The 21,953-nt window shown below is 44.6% G+C and overlaps 1 protein-coding gene and 2 pseudogenes across 1 annotated transcript in view; all 3 read right to left on the bottom strand.

Annotated features, from left to right (window-relative positions):
* Positions 1–21,953, bottom strand: part of LOC126471234 (homeobox protein B-H1-like) — a 177,303-nt gene that overhangs the window by 60,704 nt on the left and 94,646 nt on the right. The window contains exon 3 of the mRNA XM_050099358.1: positions 18,856–19,072. Within this exon, the coding sequence (XP_049955315.1) occupies positions 18,856–19,072 (217 nt within the window). The remainder of the gene's footprint in view (positions 1–18,855; positions 19,073–21,953) is intronic.
* On the bottom strand, positions 12,110–12,227 carry LOC126472205 (5S ribosomal RNA; annotated as a pseudogene).
* LOC126472305 (5S ribosomal RNA) lies at positions 17,053–17,170 on the bottom strand (annotated as a pseudogene).

Raw genomic sequence — 21,953 nt, 5'->3', positions numbered from 1 at the left:
ATCCCAATTCCAAAGAAAGCAGGTGTTGACAGATGTGAAAATTACCGAACTATCAGTTTCATAAGCCACGGCTGCAAAATACTAACACGAATTCTTTACAGACGGAATGGAAAAACTGGTAGAAGCCGATCTCGGGGAAGATCAATTTGGATTCCGTAGAAATATTGAAACACGTGAGGCAATACTGACACTACGACTTATCTTAGAAGCTAGATTAAGGAAAGGCAAACCTACGTTTCTAGCATTTGTAGACTTAGAGAAAGCTTTTGACAATGTTGACTGGAATACTCTCTTTCAAATTCTAAAGGTGGCAGGGGTAAAATACAGGGAGCGAAAGGCTATTTACAATTTGTACAGAAACCAGATGGCAATAATAAGAGTCGAGGGGCACGAAAGGGAAGCAGTGGTTGAGAAGGGAGTGAGACAGGGTTGTAGCCTCTCCCCGATGTTATTCAATCTCTATATTGAGCAAGCAGTAAAGGAAACAAAAGAAAAATTCGGAGTAGGTATTAAAATCCATGGAGAAGAAATAAAAACTTTGAAGTTTGCCGATGACATTGTAATTCTGTCAGAGACAGCAAAGGACTTGGAAGAGCAGTTGAATGGAATGGACAGTGTCTTGAAACGAGGATATAAGATGAACATCAACAAAAGCAAAACGAGGATAATGGAATGTAGTGAAATTAAGTTGGGTGATGCTGAGGGAACTAGATTAGGAAATGAGACACTTAAAGTAGTAAAGGAGTTTTGTTATTTGGGGAGCAAAATAACTGATGCTGGTCGAAGCAGAGAGGATATAAAATGTAGACTGGCAATGCCAAGGAAAGCATTTCTGAAGAAGAGAAATTTGATTACATCGAGTATAGATTTAAGTGTCAGGAAGTCATTCCTGAAAGTATTTTTATGGAGTGTAGCCATGTATGGAAGTGAAACATGGACGATAAACAGTTTGAACAAGAAGAGAATAGAAGTTTTCGAAATGTGGTGCTACAGAAGAATCCTGAAGATTAGATGGGTAGATCACATAAATAACGAGGAGGTATTGAATAGAATTGGAGAGAAGAGAAATTTGTGGCACAACTTGACTAGAAAAGGGATAGGTTGGTAGGGCATATTCTGAGGCATCAAGGGACGACCAATTTAGTATAAGAGGGCAGCGTGGAGGGTAAAAGTCGTAGAGGGAGACCAAGAGATGAACATGCTAAACAGATTCAGAAGGATGTAGGTTGCAGTAGGTACAGGGAGATGAAGAAGCTTGCACAGGATAGAGTAGCATGGAGAGCTGCATCAAACCATTCTCTGGACTGAAGACCACGACAACAACAACGAGACCCAAAATCGTATAGTCAGCAGCGGTACGGTGTGACTGTTCTTAATATAAAGTACACGAAGTGACGTAGACGCCGCTGCGACAAGTAATTTAATACATGGCACACGGGGCCGCGAATGTCGGGATATACACCAAAAGTGAATGACAAATATTCAGCATATTACGTCAGCATAAGGCGTATTTCGCCGCACGCGCAGCGGTTGTGCTAGTCACTTCTGCACTCACTGGTAGAAGGCAGTGCTACACTTCGCCACCGTACGAGGGGGCGCAATGGTTAGCACACTGGACTCGCTTTCGGGAGGACGACAGTTCAAACCCGCGTCCGGCCATCCTGATTTAGATTTTCATTGATTTCCCTAAATCGCTTCAGGCAAATGCCGGGATGGTTCCTTTGAAAGGGAACGGTCGATTTTCTTCCCCATGCTTCCCTAATCCGATAGAAGCGACGACCTCGCTGTTTGGTTCCTCCCCCCCCCCCCCCCCCACACCGAATCAACCAACCAACCACACTTTGCTGCGCAACGGAGCAAATGGCGAACGCGTAAGTTACCAAATTACTTTCATCACTGTAACCAAGCAAAAGCTGCTGTTATTTTGTGTTTCTTTCCTTTTTTCCCGTCTTCTTTTGTTCATAGACGTAATTTAGTAAAGAAAGCGTAGATAATTTACTGGTAACAACGTAGATCGGAAGCTCGTACTCATTTACCTGTGACGGAATACGGTAGCTTTCGGTTGTAGTACCCTTTGCAATGAACAAGCAGAGGCCGCTAGATCGGTAAATAAATTAATAAATCCTACCTCGTTGTAAACACGTAATTGTCTAACGCAAAAATTATATTATCCGCCGGACTCAAAGACTGGAATCTTGAGCCCCACGCGTTTAAGTCGCGAACGTAGACCGGAGCCACACCGACGTGAATACTTGACTTGGGTTGGGATGTTGAGGTGTGACAGACCGATAGGTTGGACCGCTGCACGAGCGGCGAAGTACGTCATCTGGCAACGTCACATGTTCAGCATCTGTCATACACTTTTGGAGTACTTCCCGACATTTCGGACCTCATGTGTCTTACATTAAATTACTTGTCTCAGCATCATGTACGTCGCTTCTGAAGTTTTTAAACGTTAATAAGAATCACCCTGTATAACAAATATAGCGAGTGATAACAGCAGCGCGGAATGGCCGTGCGGTTTGAGGCGCCATGTACGGATTGCGCGGCTCCTCCCGCCGGAGGTTCGAGTCCTCCCTTAGACATGTATGTGTGTGTGTTTTGTTCTTAGCATAAGTTAGTTTAAGTAGTGTGTAAGTCTAGCGACCGATAACCTCAGCAGGTTCGTCCCTTAGGAAATCACACGCCGGCCGGAGTGGCCGACCGGTTCTAGGCGCTACAGTCTGGAACTGCGCGACCGCTACGGTCGCAGGTTCGAATCCTGCCTCGGGCATGGATGTGTGTGATGTCCTTAGGTTAGTTAGGTTTAAGTAGCTTTAAATTGTAGGGGACTGATGACCTCAGATGTTAAGTACCATAGTGCTCAGAGCCATTTGAACCATTTGAAATCACACATTTTGTGTAATACAGCTAACAGGCACGCTAGATTCTGAGTACCTATTGGTTACTTTATAGGCGCAATAGTTCTCGTTTATAATGCTGTATTGACTTAATATACCGTCTAACATACTGCAGAGTAGCCGGTCGTGGTGGCTGAGCGGTTCTAGGCGCTTCAGTCCGGAACCGCGAGACTGCTACGGTCGCAGGTTCGAATCCTGCCTCGGGAATGGATGTGTGTGATATCCTTAGGTTAGTTAGGTTTAAGTAGTTCTAAGTTCTAGGGAACTGATGACCTCATATGTTAAGTCCCATAGTGCTCAGGGCCATTTGAACCATACTACAGAGTACTCCTTCACGACAACAGCGAATAACAAACGCTGCGCATGAATAATCTATGATAACCGTCTGTACGGTACCTGAAGGAAAGCGCGATGGCAGCGCCCTACTTGGTGATGAGCAGAAAACGTTGGGACCGATGTACTGTGTTGTATTTCGCAGCGCCTTTGTGAGAAGGTAGCAAAATGCCGGAGATATTGCAGGGGCTCTGGCCGCTTCACCACGTCAGACTGGAATGTAAATGCGGCGGCGTCGGAAACTTCGCTTGGCGTCGTTATTGCCGAGTCGTCCGCGCTGGAAGTCGTAACCGAATTTTTACTAATATTAACAATTGGTTCGCGTGCTTACATGCAATTTCCACGTTATGTGTCTGTCGAGCGAAGAATATACACAGCCAACCGTGCAATTGAAAAGCTTCCACAGTCGGAAGTCTTTAATGACCCGCGGTCCGATAACAGATTCGAGGTGGTGCAACGGCTTCTGGGAGCCCTCCCACTTTGCCCTGAGGAATATTACCCAATATCTGGCCCACACACGCGAATCTCGTATTGTATAATGTTTCGCCGAATTGTTGGCTTCCTCTGCCCGCTATCAGATTCCTTTCGACCGTCTCTCTGAACTGCAAATGTTATTTCGACTCTCTGCCGTCCTTTCACTTTCAAATTACATCCGTCACGACAGAGGCTGCACGATCTGCTTAATCCACCTCGTTTATGCGTAAATAATTTTAAAAAGGAACGGCCCCAAAATCTACGCCAAGGATGTTTTTAAAATTATGTAGATTACAGCAGCCGAGTGAGTTATTTCCGCAACGTATCAACACTCCCTGCTAAACGGGCTTACTTCTTCCTTTCTAAATTCAGAAACTAGCAGCAGGTAATGGAAGCGTAACTGAAACACTTCTGGTCATTAAGACGTTAATTGCTCTAATAAGTCAGGCTGGAGACTAGGTCCTGTTAGCCGGAGCTGCTATGGAAACGTCTTAATTCAAGAGCAGAGGTTTCCTCACGACTGCGTTGGCTAACTGAATTTCCAAGCAGCAAACGTTGTTCCGCTAACACCGAAGATTTGTCGCCGTCGTGAGGCGCATTCCTGGACCGCCTGCCGACAGGATGGTCGCATTACTCCGCTGTCAGCAGAGATGCTGCCTGCTTGCGGCTTCGTCCGTTACTGCCGAACGCTGAAAATTTGCCAAATCCCTCGCTCATCTCTAATGCAGCTGAGACGGCGTTATGCGGCTTGAAAAAACCGGCGTCGTGTTTCAGTACAATAATTGGTAAAATGATCCCATCTCTGGCACATTTATATCACGCCTTTAGAAGTGTGCGCGTCCCATCTTCCGTCTCAACTGCACAGTGCAGGTCTGTAGTCAGTATCATTAGGTGTGTTACCGCTATTAACGCTGATGGTGGAAGATTCCAAAACGTGGCTCTCTCCACTTGGCTAAGGATCAAACATTCGAACATTAGAGCACACATCTCATTAAAATTTCAAGTAATTAATACCAGAATACATTACACCTACTTTAAAATCGGTTCATGCCATTTGGACATTACCCTATCATAAATCCGAGCGGTAATCAATAAGTATTAGTTATTGCCTCCAAAGAAAAGTTATATACCTTAATTTTAGTTTGTTTACAGGTACATATCTGAAATGCCTGTTCTGCAGTATCGTAACAGCCTACTACAGCAGCGAAAACTTAACAAATCATCCCATCTCCACTTCTTCAATGGACTGCGACACATTTTACTACGATACTGTGGCGCAGGCGTTTCCAATTGTCACAGAACTCCGCGCATATACCTGCAAACAATTACTTACTTAACTTTATTCTTTGAGGTGATCATTAAAACTTTGTCACTATCTCACGCATTTCCCAGGCAGCAAAGCAACAGACGACTTCTCACTGAAATGTCGACTTGTATAATGCCCATGAATTTTATAGTTCTAAGTTTCTCAAGTTATCAACAGAGTAGCAGTACCATCTTGAAGTAACATTTTAGCGAGTAATCAACTCACTTCGCTTTAAGATGACTAGTAGGAAGATGGTTGAAACGTTGCTTGCTGCTCGGGCATCTACATTCACATCTACATACATACTCCGTAAGCCACCGTGCGGTGCATGGCAGCCTTTACCTTGTACCACTAATAGTCATTTCCTGTTCTGTATCACTCGCAAAGTGAGTGAGGGAAAACGTCTGTCTACAGGTCGAATGTTAATAAAATCTACAAACTACAGGGATGGATTCTTGACTGTAAATTGCAGAAAAGAGGTCCTATGAACGTGTGTCCGTAAATGCATCGTTGCCACGGAAAATGGCACTGACCAGTGGAAGTTCACCTGACAACGTGCTGTGTGTTCCATGTGCATTGCAGGCTGTATGATTGATGCAGCGCAGTGCAAGCATCAGAACTGTCCGGTATTCATGTCGGGAACAAGCTGAGATGATGATATGTACGGCCAAGCAGATGGAAACGGTCGAGAGGCAGTCCTCCAGATCTGGTGTACGCTCAATCTGTCACCTCCCTGCACTTTCATCTGTCTGAAAGGACCCAGGATCACACAAACGCCCAAACACTGCTTGAAATGTTGTACGATGTGGTTGATGTCTGTGAGGGTACTTGTTTTGGCTTAGCCGTGCTGCCTCTCGACCGTTTCTATCTGCTTGGCCGTACACAAACACCATCTCGGCTTGTTCCTGACATAAGTATCGGACCATTTTGCTGCTTATATCACGCTGCGTCAATCGTACAGCTTTCAACACACGAGGAATACACAGCACATGGTCTGAGGAACTTTCATTCGTCAGCGTCGTCCACCGTGGCAACGATGCACTTCCGGACACATGTTTATAGTACCTTTTTTTCCTCCATTTCCAGTCAGGCGCACCGGCCGGAGTGGCCGTGTGGTTCTAGGCGCTACAGCCTGGAGCCGAGCGACCGCTACGGTCGCAGGTTCCAATCCTGCCTCGGGCATGGATGTGTGTGATGTCCTTATGTTAGTTAGGTTTAAGTAGTTCTAAGTTCTAGGCGTCCGATGACCTCAGACGTTAAGTCGCATAGTGGTCAGAGCCATTTGAACCAGTCAGGCTTCCGTCCCTGCCGTTGTCGATTTTATTAATGTTCACCCTGTACATGCCTCAATACGATTAATAATTTCTCTTATATTTGTGGTCATTACCCTGAATGTAGGTTGATGCCGGTAGAATCCTTCTGCGGTCCGCTTCAGATGCCTTTTCTCTAAATTTTCTCAATAACTTTCCTAGAAAAAATGTCTCCAGGAATTCCCATTTGAGTTCCCGTAGCATCTCTGTAATACTTGTCTGCAGACTGAATCTACCGGTAACAAATCTAGCTGCACGCCTCTGATTTGCTTCGATGGCTTCCTTTAATCCGTGCTGGTGGGGATGACAAACACTCGAACAGTACTCAAGAATGTGTCACACTAGCTTTCGGTACGCCGTCTCCTTTATACATCAGCTACACTTTCCCAAAATTCACCCAATAATACGAGGTCGAGCATTGGCCTTCATTACTGCCAACCTGACGTGCTCATTCCACACCATATGGCTTTGCATTATAACGCCAAGATATTTAACCGATATGACTGCGTCAAGCAGCACCTTACTAATGCTATATTCGAAAGTTACAAAATTCTTATGCGTACTCATCGGCATTAACTTACATTTTTCTACAGTTACGTCAAGCTGCCATTCATCACACCAATTAGAAATTCTGTCTCAGTCATCTTGTATCTTACAGTCACTCAATGCAACACTTTTCCCGTACACCACAGCGTCACCAGCAAACAACCGTAAATTGCTGCTCATCCTGTCCGTCATATCAATTATGTATATAGAGAAAAAGAGCAGTCCTATCGCACATCCTGACGGTAAGTCGATAAGTGCTGACGACCAGAGAAGATTCCATCAATAAATGTCTGAAGATGTTTACTGCTGATCGACAACGAGACTGACAATGAAGCAAAAGCTTTCCAAAAAGAAACTATCTTTCTCAACAATTTTTAACAGAAGAACAACCACGGAGTTAAGCAAGAGGCTTTCACGAACTCTGCACCATTTACCTGCTCGTCTTCCAGAGTACGTAACTTGCCCAGATCTGCACTTACCGCCAGTACCTGAACTCCATAACTATCAGAAAACTTGTGATTTTCTCTTGTAAACTCGGCTCAACATGGCAGTGAGCTAAATCATACGAGTTTAGCAATGTTAAGTTACAATTTACTATTACATTTTTATTTAAAAGAATTAAAAATGGTAAACTGTTATCTTAAATACCGGAACCTACGTGAAGGTGGATGAAGAAGAAGTATTTAAAGAAAAAAGTATGTGATAACGAGATTGAAATGAGAGTGCTTTTGCCGGCCGGTGTGGCCGAGCGGTTCTAGGCGCTTCAGTCTGGAACAGCGCGACCGCTACGGTCGCAGGTTCGAATCCTGTCTCGGGTATGGGTGTGTGTGATGTTCTTAGGTTAGTTAAGTTTAAGTAGTTCTAAGTTTTAGGGGACTGATGACCTCCGAAGTTAAGGTCCATAGTGCTCGGAGACCTTTGAACCATTTTTGAGAGTACTTTTATTCAAATGATAGTTTTAAGCTAATGTTAATTTTTAAGATAGTTTGAAACATGCTTCAATTAGAGCAATCTCTCCATTTTACCTTTTTCCCATTGCAGAATTTTGATTTTTACTTCTGTTTCTTTGGTTTTCTTGTCACCAGACTTTATTTAGTCGAATATAAGAGTTATTCACAAAAATGTAAACGTTAGGGTGTGCAGATATACTCAAGGAGTTAAAACGAGAATAATAACATTCGCACGCATCTTTTATTCTCCAAAGTGCAGGGGACTTGTCCGCGCAGATATGCGTACGCATACTTCTACCTGAAGACTAAATTTGGGAATTCCTGTGGGGGAATTAGTGGGCCTTTTCTGAACTGCGGAGTTCGTGTCCGACTTATCAAGATTCAAGGATTTTGTTCGTCCACGGTCTACTTTTTTATGACACTAAGTGCTCAAATTTATATACGTATGAAATGCATTCGCACTTGCGAATACGGACAACCATCAGTCGTAATCGTTTGGCTACCCGTGCACGACTCACTGCCAGAACCAAACTTGAATGTAAGTTGTTGTTCATTCGTCACAACCTGCACGCGTACACACGATGTCATTCCCGTACAGGGAAGGGAGACACTTTAATTGAAAGTAGGTGCCTGGAATTGGCGGATAAATACGATGTTGCGGTGCCTGTGTTGTTAAGAAGTACTATGCGATGTTGCTTCGGATGTGCGGTAGACATTGCATCGTTCTTCTTAGCAACACAAGCACTGCAATAACGTGTTTATAGACGTACCTTGTACTTCACAGTTAGCGATTCAATACTTCTAAGAGACGCCTTGGAGATTTTTTCTCTTTTTTTTAATTATTGGCTTTCGGAACGTGTCCATATGGTCATCTCAGTAGCGGAATGTCAATGGCGACGATGCTAACGCGAGGAGAACAGGACACCCAGTTCTCAAGCGTAGAAAATCTCCGACCCGGCAGTGAACAGAAGGCACACTATGGCTAAGCCGTCGGCACACGGACCGTGCTGTTGAACGTTAACTTTGAGCGTGCCAAGTTCAACTTGCTGCTGAACGCTCAGGAATGATGCGACTTGTGCATACGGTACGTGAGCCCCAACGTGGTATACGCGATCGCAACGCACTCCAGCGGCAGTTGAGCGATGTTTCTAGTTCGAAAATCGCACTGTTTACTCAACGGGCGCGCGTAAAATTCTCACGTTAGCTCTATTAAAACGCACATTTCCTCCATGGTCCACGAAAAGGAAAGTACCATATCCAATCAACAAGGACAGAGACATATAGAAGTTCCATTACAAACAGTGCGGTACAAATTTGGAATACTTCTCTGCATAAGATAAACATTATTTCATCATTCCCAGATTTTATTAAAACCCCAAGGTCAGTCTTACTTAATCACTGTTCCTACCCAACAGCAGAATCTGTGCAACATGTGAATTACGAAGCGTAAAAGAAAAGGAGCAAAACATCTGTATCCAAGTAGCGCAAGCTGTCCTGTAAATTAAGCCAATCGAACAAAGTCACCCCTCAAAAAAAGGTGAACTTATATTTACATAACATCAAATATCATAGTATATACTTATATTAAACTAATAATAAAGTATCAGAACCTAATAAAAACGCTAATGTTAGGAAATAAAATACAGGAGTGTCACGACGCGAACCACCGCACCAACTATTACTCAATACGAGACGGTTACGCTACTCATTACGCTATTCCAACAACACACAGAAACACGTCGCAAGTAATCCAAGTATGTTACCCGTTTCAGGAAACCTTATCGTAGATACGTTACTAATTGAAATTTAATTATAACAAATTGTACAAGAACAATGCGTTTTGGGTGGATCTTCCGTGTGTCACTGCCTTCAAATAGCCTACTCTCATAAGACGCAAGTTACAATAATTCTTTTGCCACGAATATGATGTTTCCCGTTATTTTATTGGAACGAATCACACAGTTAACAACGGGTTTTCCAATGATTCTGAATTTGCTGATGCTCAGAAACGGCATGTATACATATGAGCTTGAAATGAATGCCAATATGGCGCCTCACAACTCTGTACTGAAGGGAGACGGCTAGCGTGTGACGTAGGTGGCGTTGTGGTATCTCATTGGTCAACGCTCAGACGCACGCTCAGAATATCTGACATGGCAGATATTGCTCTGCACGTTCGGAAAGACTCCCGAACGTGCTATTCCACGCTATGACGTCAGAAACTCGGAACGCCCAACGTTCGGATGCACGGTCCGTGTGCCGACGGCTTTAGCCAACCGCGCAGCTACCGAGGCGATCGCCGCTTCGTAGCAGAAGACGTAAATTCTTAACTGAAATAAGGTTTGTATGCATCCACTTTGAACCACGTGAGATCGTCGCTTTGGTGAAATGTGAAAAGCTTCGTGGTCGTGCTTCTCGTGTCTCTTGGCTCAGACCGAACGGTTACTTTGTTTATAGCTCTAAAACGCGGGCCGAAGGGCACTCACCTCGTGGACGAAACTGGCGGACAACAAATCAAAACGGCCCCGTGATGACAGCGCCAACAAGCCGTGAAGATTGGCGGGCTGGCCGGCACAAAGGAGCCCCCACCGGCCCGGGCCGCGGGGACTGCAGGACTCTCCCCAGGGAGAGGGCAGCGGGACGGCGCAGCGCTAAGCCACTTCTTTGTGGCGTAAACTGCCGCCTCCCGTGCACTTGGCCTCTGCTTTGAGCGCATTCACTCTGATAAACGAAATTTTACGGTTTCAGTTCCAACGCTTCGAATGGACCCACGTCTGTGTACGAGGACGCCGTATCTGCGCTCCGAAGTGCTTTACATCTGCGATGTTATCGATGGAAAATGTGTTCGCGGCGAGGACGGTGGCGACCCCTCAAAAGCCTACACTGCATATGCTACCGTGTCTCAGTTTTTCTTCGAGCCATATAACGTACGGTCAAAAGTCTCCCGAAACCTCAGTGAACGCGCTTTGTGTGACGTCAGTCTCCTTTAATGTCTTATTATATCGAATACTAATCATTGTCCAATACTTACACTACTAGATAGTATACGCCAGCACCCAACTGTACCTTTGCATAATAGTAAATATCTCTCCATCTCCGCCGGCCGATGTGGCCGTGCGGTCTAGGCGCTTCAGTCTGGAACCGCGTGACCGCCCCGGTCGCAGGTTCGAATCCTGCCTCGGGCATGGATGTGTGTGATGTCCTTAGGTTAGTTAGGTTTAAGTAGTTCTAAGTTCTAGGCGACTGATGACCTCAGAAGTTAAGTCCCATAGTGCTCAGAGCCATTTGAACCATTTGAAGAATCTCTCTTATCCATAAGTCGCTGATTCGCAGTAGTACATCATTGAACCAAATACCAAGATTTGCTTTAGTTACACTTAAGTTATGTGAGGCATGTAGGTGTAGGTTGCTGATATAAATTGATGAACCCAAACATTATGACCACTGAAACTCTTCTGGTGGCGATGCGAGCACGTGACGTGGCAAGGAAAGTACGAGGGCGTGCTGAAAACTAATGCCTCCCAATTTTTTATCCTGTTTGCAATATCGGTTCAAGTACTACGTGTTATGCATATTACTCGGTCGAATCAAGTTACAACCCTCTGCTACTAGAGGGCTCCGAATTGTAGCGTGTAAAGTGGCGGTGTGTAACGTAACTATGTCGGTGCGTGAGAAACAGCATGCTAAACTCGAATTTCGCATTCGAAGAGTTCGTCCACACAGGGAGCACCCTCTCCTTCAGCATGACAATGCCAGACCACACACGAGAGCTGCGACATCTGCAACGATCCGACGCCTTACGTTCACTCTCATCGATCATACAGTCCTGACGTGGCGCCACACGATTTTCATCTGTTTTCGAAACAGTGGGTCACTAAAGATCAGCTTAAAGGATTTCACTTTGATAGTGATGAAGTGGTGCAAGCAGAGGCGAGGTTGTGCCTCCGTCAACGAAGTCTGATACTTTACAGCAACGGTGTCAACAAACTGGTCTCTCGTTGGGAAAATGTGTTCGTCGCCATGACGACTATGTTGAGACATAAACATGCAGACATGAAGAATAAAGATGCAGAATGTTAATAAACTCTCCTCCCGAACAGGTCATGAAGGCTCAAAGGTACCGACCGGCCGCCGTGTCATCCTAAGCCCACAGTCGTCACTGGATGCGGATATGGAGGGGCTGGTCAGCACACCGCTCTCCCGGCCGTATGTCAATTTCCGAGACCGGAGCCGCTACTTTTCAATCAAGAAGCTCCTCAGTTGTCTCACGAGGGCTGAGTGCACCCCACTTGCCAACAGTGCTCGGCAGACCGGTTGGTCACCCATCCAAGTGCTAGCCCAGCCCGACAGCGCTTAACATCGGTGATCTGACGGGAACCGGTGTTACCACGGCGGCAAGGCCGTTGGCAGAATGTTAATAACGTTCGTTTTATTTCAAAAACTTTAGGGGTTTTCATCTAAAAATTTCGGAGCAAATACTTTTTAGCACGCCCTCGTATATTAACACAACAGAGACGAATGGGGAATCGTACGATACTACAGTTCCTGTGTTGTTCAGAAATTGGATGCAATGTTCCTTCGTTCATGCACGCATGGGGATTCGTTCGAGCGACGATACGGGCTGCAAAACAGAACATGCATTGATACAAGCGACTCGGACAAAGTGAAGCTGATCGGCTGTTCGCACACTACTGTCGTGAGCATCTGTGGAAAGTGTTTGAAGGACGCGTATAGGAGACAAGGGTCTGGACGCCCACACCTCATCTCATGACGTGAATGTTAGAGGCCTTCCTCCTCTGTGAAGCATCATAGGCGGCAATCTGTGGCAAATCTGACGTCAGTGTACAATTCTAGTGCAGCCACAAGTGTTCCAGAGCACCGTAGATAAATGGATACATGTCATCTGATCGGGTGATTCACATTTCTGATTGCGGCATCTGAGTGAACGGCTGATCGAAACATGCACCACTCCACAGACGCAGGACGTCGGAGCAATGTTACTCTGTGGGGATGTTCACTTGTGCTTCTGTAGGACTGTGGTAGTAATCGACGGCGCTACGACACCTGTGAACTACGTGAACGTTATTGTGGACCATCTGCATCCCTTCGTGTTGCCGGCCGGAGTGGCCGAGCGGTTCTAGGCGCTATAGTCTGGAACTGCGCGACCGCTACGGTCGCAGCTTCGAATCCTGCCTCGGGCATGGATGTGTGTGATGTCCTTAGTTAGGTTTAAGTAGTTCTAAGTTCTAGGGGACTGATGACCTTAGAAGTTAAATGCCATAGTGCTTAGAGCCATTTGAACCATTTGAACCCTTCGTGTTTAGTGTCTTCCCCGACCGAGGTGGCTTCTTCCAGCAGGATAACTGTCCGTGTCACAAGGCCAGAATCGTACTACATCGGTTTGAGGAGCTTGATAATGAACTCACATTCAAGTTTTGGACACCAAATTCTTAAGCCGGTGGAACACTTGTGGGCCGCTATCTGTAGTCTTCATCGCGCCAACGAAACACCTGGTCGTAATAACTTACAAGCATTGCGTGACCTGTGCATAGACATATGGTTCCACGTAGCCCCAACCTTTGGAAACCTACTAAGGACTTGTCGAATACATGCCACTTAGAATTGCTGCTGCATTGCATTGCAAAGGCGGACCAACACGCTGCGAAATAGGTGGTCATACTACTTTGGTTAATCGGTAGTTGTTCCGAGGTAGTGTACATTGGACACCATGATATCAATAACTGTACATGGCATGTTATTTCTGTCTTTTACCGTTTACGATGACGTATCCACACCTATTACGCACTTTTAACTCAAGAAATAAAGTTATCCAGGCTGTGATGCACACCCAGAAAAAATCTTCGAAGTGGTCTTTTTCCACTACAAATTATAGTTGTTATCGGATCGTAAATTTTCTCTTGGTTCTATTTGTGCTTTCCTTTGTTGAGTATTGACATGTCGCTAACCAGGACAGTGGTCGGTGCTTCTATGTTCGTGACTAACGATAACTAGTTTATGAGATGTCCGTGACTAGGCTTTATGAACGATGAGAAAATAGATCTTCCGGGTTTGTTGCAGGACAATTTAAAGGATCACACAGAATCTGGAATTAAATCTTATGAACCGAAAAAGAAATCAGTGTTATGCAGGTTACTATTCCTCCATTTTAGCGATCTGCGATGAGAAGAAACGTTGCTTGCGAACATACTCATTCACAGAATTGATCGTCACCACATCACGAGTGTGTAGGTGTCTATTTGCCTCTTTCGCCCGAAATAGTTGTTTGCGAGCGTACAATCACTTTTATGTACAAAAGGAACTTGGGTAACCGCGTGCGTCAATCGTTTTCCAGGTTGTGAGAGACGCCACTAACACGTTAAGCTCGACAAACACGCACACCTGTAACCACAGCTACTGACGTTAGTGGCCTTTGTAGCATGTAAATAAATTCCAGTCCCCACATTTATAGCGTCTGGAAGTACGACTAAATCTGTCCCTTTTTCGACATCAATCCATCGTACCATTGATCCTTTACCAGATACGATACCTTAATATCAGTAACACTTCTGAAGAATCTTATCTAAGGGACGCAAGAATTTTATAAAAATGTTAAACAGTCCTCCGCCGCTCCCCAATATAGCTCAGCTAACAATATTTTTTTTTTTTTTTTAGTTGGAGGATGTTTCTTTCTTTGCATTTTTGCTAAACAGTATCTTAAGGAGTACTGTGCCACAGCTCATTTGCTTGTGTTCGGATAGACCTAGGTGCAAATCCCCCCATATGGCCATCGTCATTTAAAGTCTGCATTAATTTCCTAACACTTCAGGCAAACACAGGAATGTGAACTCAGCAAACCAAACTCTTTCCATAAATCTCTGCCGGTATGAGAGTGGAACGACCTCACTTTGAACCGGACGCACACCATAATAATAATAAAAATAATAATAAAAGCTGAATATGGAACAGTAACACTACCCAAGGGAGCTAAGGAAGTCTCAAAAGTGTAGGCAATGAAACCAATTCACGGTCTCCACTAGCCCCATCCGTAAGGCGTGAATAATGCCAACTGCTCCAATTCTTGTTCGGATTCTTAATTTAAGATTTATCACCGATGTGAAGTGTACTTTTTAAGTGACAGTTATACTTTCGTTATAAGCATAAATTTATATCAAAGCTTACCTACATGGAAACCACAAATGCAACAAAACGGTTAAAGATGACGAAAGAAGATTTTCATTAGGTGATACAAAGCAACAGAGCGAGTCTATTGCTGCACATTTTTACCGGGATATTGATGCAACTTCTTTCAACGCAACGGTGTCCTACTGGAGAAAACACGAGAACACACGATGGTGAAAAATTCCTGACTGGACAGTATAACTCTGTGAACTATGAACAGGCTATTTAAAATTTCCTGGAACAAATACAATTACCTGTGACACAGAAGTGAAACCCTACGTCTGACTACAATGCTTCCTGAATGATGTCATAAAAATTATAAGGTATGGTTCGTGTAGGATGTAGGCATGGGGTTCATACCATGTTACACCTTCAATAGCTAAGAGTTCCGTCCACGTCAGGATATATTAAAAATTATGGTATCGGATCGAGTACAAGGCATGACGAGTAATAACTGCTGTTAGCCGTTAACGGGGATCAACAGGGAGATGATATGAGCAATTCCTGTTTCGTAGAACACAGTCGGTTGCTGAAGGATCCACAACACTTGTGAACTTCCTCGCCGACTGAAACCGATGTCCATGCATGTCTTTCTCACGTCACAAAAGACATGAAAATCACACGGCGAAGGATACAGCTGTACGGAGGATGTTGCAGTGTTTCCCAACCATATCGCTGAAGCGTAACCTACTTCCAATGAGCAGTATGAGTGCGGGCGTTATCGTGTAACAGGATCATTCCGTCCGACTGCATTCCTGGACGTCGCAGTTTCTGCAAAGTATCTTCATAGCGCTGCGCACTGATGATAGTTCCACACCCGAGGGAGAGGTCATCATGAAATTACGTGGTGCAACCATTTAGAGCCTGACGGCAAACGCCAAAGCCAACAGTGGAAAAATCCCACATCTCCCACATCAAAGATGTCCGAAGCTGTTCACACAAGCTACGATAAGTTGCACGATAACGCCCTCCCCCACACTGCCAGTCGGGCAAGGCTAGGTTGCAGCGATTTGGTTGGCAAACACTGCAACACCCTCCATACAGCCCCGATCTTTTACCGTGTGATGTTCACGTCTTTGGCGACCTGAAGAAAGACGTGTGTGGATTTCGGTTTCAGTCGGAGGAGGAATTACAAGGGAGGTGCGGTTTTGGAACGGTCAGTGGCCGATAGCTTTCTACAAAACAGGAATTGATCGTCTCTTCTCCCAGTGGGATAAATGTCTCAGTGCGTGTGGTGATTACATCTGAACGGAATCATTCCATGGTCCCGTTGTGGCGGGTATTCGGTATTCATTTGACTGCTTCTTATATAATGAGAAACTGATACTGGCATACGGAATATCTTCAGCCGGCCGTGGTGGCCGAGTGCTTCTAGGCGCTACAGTCTGGAACCGCACGACCGCTACGGCCGCAGGTTCGGATCCTGCCTCCGGCATGGATGTGTGTGATGTCCTTAGGTTGGTTGGGCTTAAGTAGTTCTAAGTTCTAGGGGACTGATGACCTCAGAAGTTTAGTCCCATAGTGCTCAGAGCCATTTGAACAATTTCGATTTTGGAATATCTTCCTTGTTTACACGCAATTTTCAGTAAATATAAGTTTCCACTGCTAAAAGGTTTGAGACACGTACTTCTGTTCTGAAGACATCGGGATTTGGTTATTATATCATTCATGCTTCCTACTATTGGGTATTAGCAATGCAGGTGCAGTCTACGTCTGTGGAGCTCACGTTTTCTCTATAAGAGAATATGCAACTATCTTATAGCTCGTGTTGAAATATTTGAATATTTTTTGTTCTAATTTTGCATTAGCGTAACATGTCATATATTCCGTTGCGTTATGAAAGCCTACTCCGTCCAAAGAGGTCAGGAAGGCCCCATGGTACTGACAGGCCGCTGTGTCATCCTCAGCCTACAGGCATCACTGGATGCGGGTATGGAGAGGCATCTGGTCAGCACACCGCTCTCCCGGCCTTATGTCAGTTTCGAGACCGGAGCCGCTACTTCTCAATCAAGTGGCTCCTCAGTTTGCCTCACAAGGGCTGAGTGCACCCCGCTTGCCAACAGCGCTCGGTAGGCTGGATGGTCACCCATAGAAGTCCTAGCCCAGCGCGACAGCGCTTAACTTCGGTGATCTGACGGGAACCGGTGTTACCACTGCGGCAAGGTCGTTGGCTATGAAAGTCTACTTGCTACTTACTCTATCATCAACAGAAGTCATATCACGTTGCTGTTAGTTTATTGGTCAACGTTTTCAAAGAAAGAATATACAGGGTGAAAAGTATTTAAACCGACAAACTTTGGGAGGTTGTAGGGGACATCAAAACAAATATTTTTCCCTAATGTCATTTTTTCCTATGTGGATTATTTAAACCAGTGGAGGCCGTATTATGCTCTTCAGTTGTTAGAGGCCGTATTACGATCTTCAGTTGTTAGAGGGCGTATTACGCTCTTCAGTTGTAGGCAACTGCTGTCCACAAGTGTAGTAGTGCGTTGTCTCTGTTTACTAATGGAGCGATACACCTGGAGTGAGTACACTGATATGGTTGGTGCATACTACGTAGCGCACAACAACGGACGAGCTGCACAGCGGGTTTATCAACAACAATATCCTAATCGCCGTATCCCGCATCATACGACCTTTGCTGCTGTGTACCAATGTCTGCGTGAGACCGGGTCATTTGGCAGAATATCTGGACAGGGACGCCGTCGCACGGTAAGAATGCTGCAATTTGAGGAAGCTGTCTTGTAGCATGTGGAGCGGGATCCTTCAATTAGCACTCGTGCAATTACACGTAAAATGGGGACGAATCGGACGAGTGTAAGAACAGTCCTTCGAGAGCAACTGTTACGTCCATTTCACTTACAGCGTGTCCACAACCTGTAACCAGTTGATTATCCATCCAGAGCACAGTTTTCGCAGTGGTACCTGGAACAGTGTGAAATGCGTCCTACATTTCCATCCTCTGTGTTGTTTACCGATGAAGCAACGTTCGGGCGTGATGGAGTCTTCAACATGCACAATTCGAATGTTTGGAGTGAGGATAACCCGCATGCCACAGTTACTAGCGCTCATCAAGTGCGGTTCTCCGTTAATGTGTGGATCGGTGTTGTCGGGGACTGTTTAATTGGGCTGTATCTGCTACCTAGACCATTAAATCGAAGGCACTATTACAATTTTCTCGCTAGAGCATTGTCAGAATTGCTGGAAAACGTCCCGCTCCCTACAAGACAACGCATATGGTTCCAACATGACGGGGCGCCAGCACATTTCAGTGGTCGTGTGCGTCGATTCCTGGACCGACGGTTCCCAGAAACGTGGATTGGCAGAGGTGGTCCTGTACCATGGTCTGCTCGATCCCCACTTTTTTGTGTGGGGAACAATTCAGGACACTCCTGATGTTTTTGCCCGTGTCAGACAGAACATGATCCGACAGTGTAACCTTTGTTTACGTGTCAATGGACACATTTTTGAAAATCTACTTAATTGAAATTGGGTTATGTTAATGTGTTGCCTCTTGGTCATAAAAAAAATGGAAAAGTGTTTGTTGGTTTAATTAATTTGCCGCCAGAGAAATCTTCCTCTCCCGGTTTAAATACTCCTCATAGGAAAAAATGACATTAGGGAAAAATATTATTTTGATGTCCCCTACAACCTCCCAGAGTTTGTCGGTTTAAATACTTTTCATCCTGTATTTCAGGGCATTAGTACAGGAGTAGTATTATTTGTGAAATCAGATTCAAGACAAACAGATAGTTGGGCAGCTTTCGATCTGTCTGAGGGCCACGATTTATGTAGCTCTGTATGCTGAAAATGAAGACAGAAATATGAGAGGAGGCGTTGAAATGAGCTGTGTTTACCTGCGGTTCTGGTACCACGTCTTGACTTGTGTGTCGGTGAGGCTGAGCTTGGCGGCCAGCTCCATGCGGTCCTGGACACTCAGGTACTTCTGGCGCTCGAAGCTCTTCTCCAGCGTCTGCAGCTGGTGGTCGGTGAAGGCCGTCCGCGCCTTGCGCTGCTTCTTGGCCAGGGCGCTGCTCGAACCGTGGCCGCCCTTGCTCTCGTCCTCTTTGTGTCCTGCAACAATAAGTTCATATTGGTATCAATATCATTTACCGCTATTATTTCTTTAATGGACAAGCTATAGTATATAAATATTGTAGCCCACAGAGTACCTGTACAAAAATTGGCCGGCTGCGAGGAAAACTCACGTTCTGAAGGTTTCTCATAAACTAAGTTATGTATATAGACAGTTCGCCCATTCCGGGAGTCGAGGCTATTGACGATTTTTGCCTGTTATCGACACTAATACTGGCAAGATTCCGAGACCCTTGACAATGTTTTAATTTCAATTCTGTAGTTGGATAATTCAAATTCTGAAGGTGGCAGGGGTAAAATACAGGGAGCGAAAGGCTATTTACAATTTGTACAGAAACCAGATGCCAGTTATAAGAGTCGAGGGACATGAAAGGTAAGCAGTGGTTGGGAAGGAGGTGAGACAGGGTTGTAGCCTCTCCCCGATTTTGTTCAATCTGTATATTGAGCAAGCAGTAGAGGAAACAAATGAAAAATTCGGAGTAGGTATTAAAATCCATGGAGAAGAAATAAAAACTTTAAGGTTCGCCGATGACATTGTAGCTCCGTCAGAGACAGCAAAGCACTTGGAAGAGCAGTTGAACGGAATGGACAGTGTCTTGAAATGAGGATATAAGATGAACATCAACAAAAGCAAAACGAGGATAATGGAATGTAGTCGAATTAAGTCGGGTGATGCTGAGGGAATTAGATTGGGAAATGAGACACTTAAAGTAGTAAATGAGTTTTGCTATTTGTGGAGCAAAATAACTGATGATGATCGAAGGAGAGAGGATATAAAATGTAGACTGGCAATGGCAAGGAAAGCGTTTCTGAAGAAGAGAAATTTGTTAACATCGAGTATAGATTTAAGTGTCAGGAAGTCGTTTCTGAAAGTATTTGTATGGAGTGTAGCCATGTATGGAAGTGAAACATCGATGATAAATAGTTTGGACAAGAAGAGAATAGAAGCTTTCGAAATGTGGTGCTACAGAAGAATGCTGAAGATTAGATGGGTAGATCACATAACTAATGAGGAGGTACTGAATAGGATTGGGGAGAAGAGGAGTTTGTGGCACAACTTGACTAGAAGAAGGAATCGGTTTGTAGGACATGTTCTGAGGCATCAAGGGATCACCAATTTAGTATCGGAGGGCAACGTGGAGGGTAAAAATCGTAGAGGGAGACCAAGAGATGAATAGACTAAGCAGATTCAGAAGGATGTAGGTTGCAGTAGGAACTGGGAGATGAAGAAGCTTGCACGGGATAGAGTAGCATGGAGAGCTGCATCAAACCAATCTCACGACTGAAAACCACAACAACAACACAGTTGGATAACACTTTCCGATTTTTCCCTTTACTTGTACTGTGAAACCTTTCTTCCTGCCACATTTCATGATTCTAGACCAACGGGAAGTACCCTATATGTTTTGATGAGTGAATTTGCGAGTGGCCTTATATTTTGACTGCATTGACTTAGAAGCCAACTTTCGTAATACCGCCAAGGGACTATAGACCTTAGCACGTGACATAAATTTCAACTTGTTACGTCAACCCGTCTTTGAAAAACAAGGGGCTTAACTGAGGGACGGGCATACGCACAGGCAGTCAGATAATGAATGATACATTTTTTGTGTGTGATATAATTTCAAATTGACAAGTTTCCGCGTTTTTCCTTTATTTTTTCGGTGAAACCTTGCTTCTTGCCAAATTTCATGATTATAGACCCGTGGGAAGTACCGCATAGGTTTTGATGAATGAGTTCGCGAGTATCAAAATATGTGACATAAATGGTCATATCTTTCGATTGCAATGGCATAGATGCTTACGTTTAGTACTCGCCTACCGATCATAGACCTTATTATGTGACATAAATTTCAACTTGAAACTTTTACCCGTTTCAGAGAAAGAGGAAGCATAACATACGCGCGGACCGACAGACAATCACATAGCAAATGACAAAGAACTTTCTTCATGTGATATAATCAAAAATTAACGATTTTCGGTTTTTTTCCTTTGGTTTAGTATAAAAATCTTCTTTTTTTGGCAAATTTCATGATTCTAGGTCAACGGAAAGTACCCTGTAGGTTAGGTTTAGATGAGAGTGTTTGTACGTATCAAAATATGACATAAATGGCCGTATCTTTTGATTGTATTGGCGTAGAAACTTCCCTTTTTTACAGCGACAAGGAACCGTAGATCTTAATATGTAACGTAAATTTTAAGCTGATACGTCTACCCGATCCTGAGAAAAAGGATTTTGAACAGTCGCACAGACAGACAGCCATACAGATACATATATATCCTACAATAGTTTCGTTTTTACGGAACTCTAAAACGGCAAGCAGAAATTCCATCTTCAATGGCTTGAGTCTCGTTTGAAATCAAAGGCGAATGCCGCTATGATGACGTTGAAAGGTAAATGGTGAGTTTCCTACTGCATTCTACTCCAGTCTGAGTTCGCGCTCCATTGTTTTGACCTCCTCGACAGCGAATCATGAAAACCTACTCTTCCTTACTTCTATTGCGAGAACTGAATGCACGCTGGGTAGGACAGGGATTAGACTGATCCTATGCCAGGTATTTTTCAGTTTACCAGCAAGCACACTGGCTTCCGATTGTGTCTCGAGAAATCCCCCTTTCCTGAGGTTGTCCTATTTCTTACTCCGTTTCTAAACAGACTCTGTGTGAGCTGTTTTGCGCTGTATTGCCACAGTTCTCGAAGTGCTGCAGCTGGTTGTTTATCAAACTCACCAAAGTCGTGGTCGGTATTTCCTACGTATGGGTTTTGTAGATGGTGTTAGAGGTCCAAACATTGACTGAGTCTTGTTGAGCGGTAATGTTACCTTTTATCACTTGTAGCCACCTCTTACCTTGTGATATC

The sequence above is a fragment of the Schistocerca serialis genome, chromosome 3, assembly GCF_023864345.2.
Source record: "Schistocerca serialis cubense isolate TAMUIC-IGC-003099 chromosome 3, iqSchSeri2.2, whole genome shotgun sequence".
NCBI classification, from domain to species: domain Eukaryota; kingdom Metazoa; phylum Arthropoda; class Insecta; order Orthoptera; family Acrididae; genus Schistocerca; species Schistocerca serialis.
Note: the sequence above shows the minus strand (reverse complement) of the source record. Positions and strands in the feature narration are given on the sequence as shown.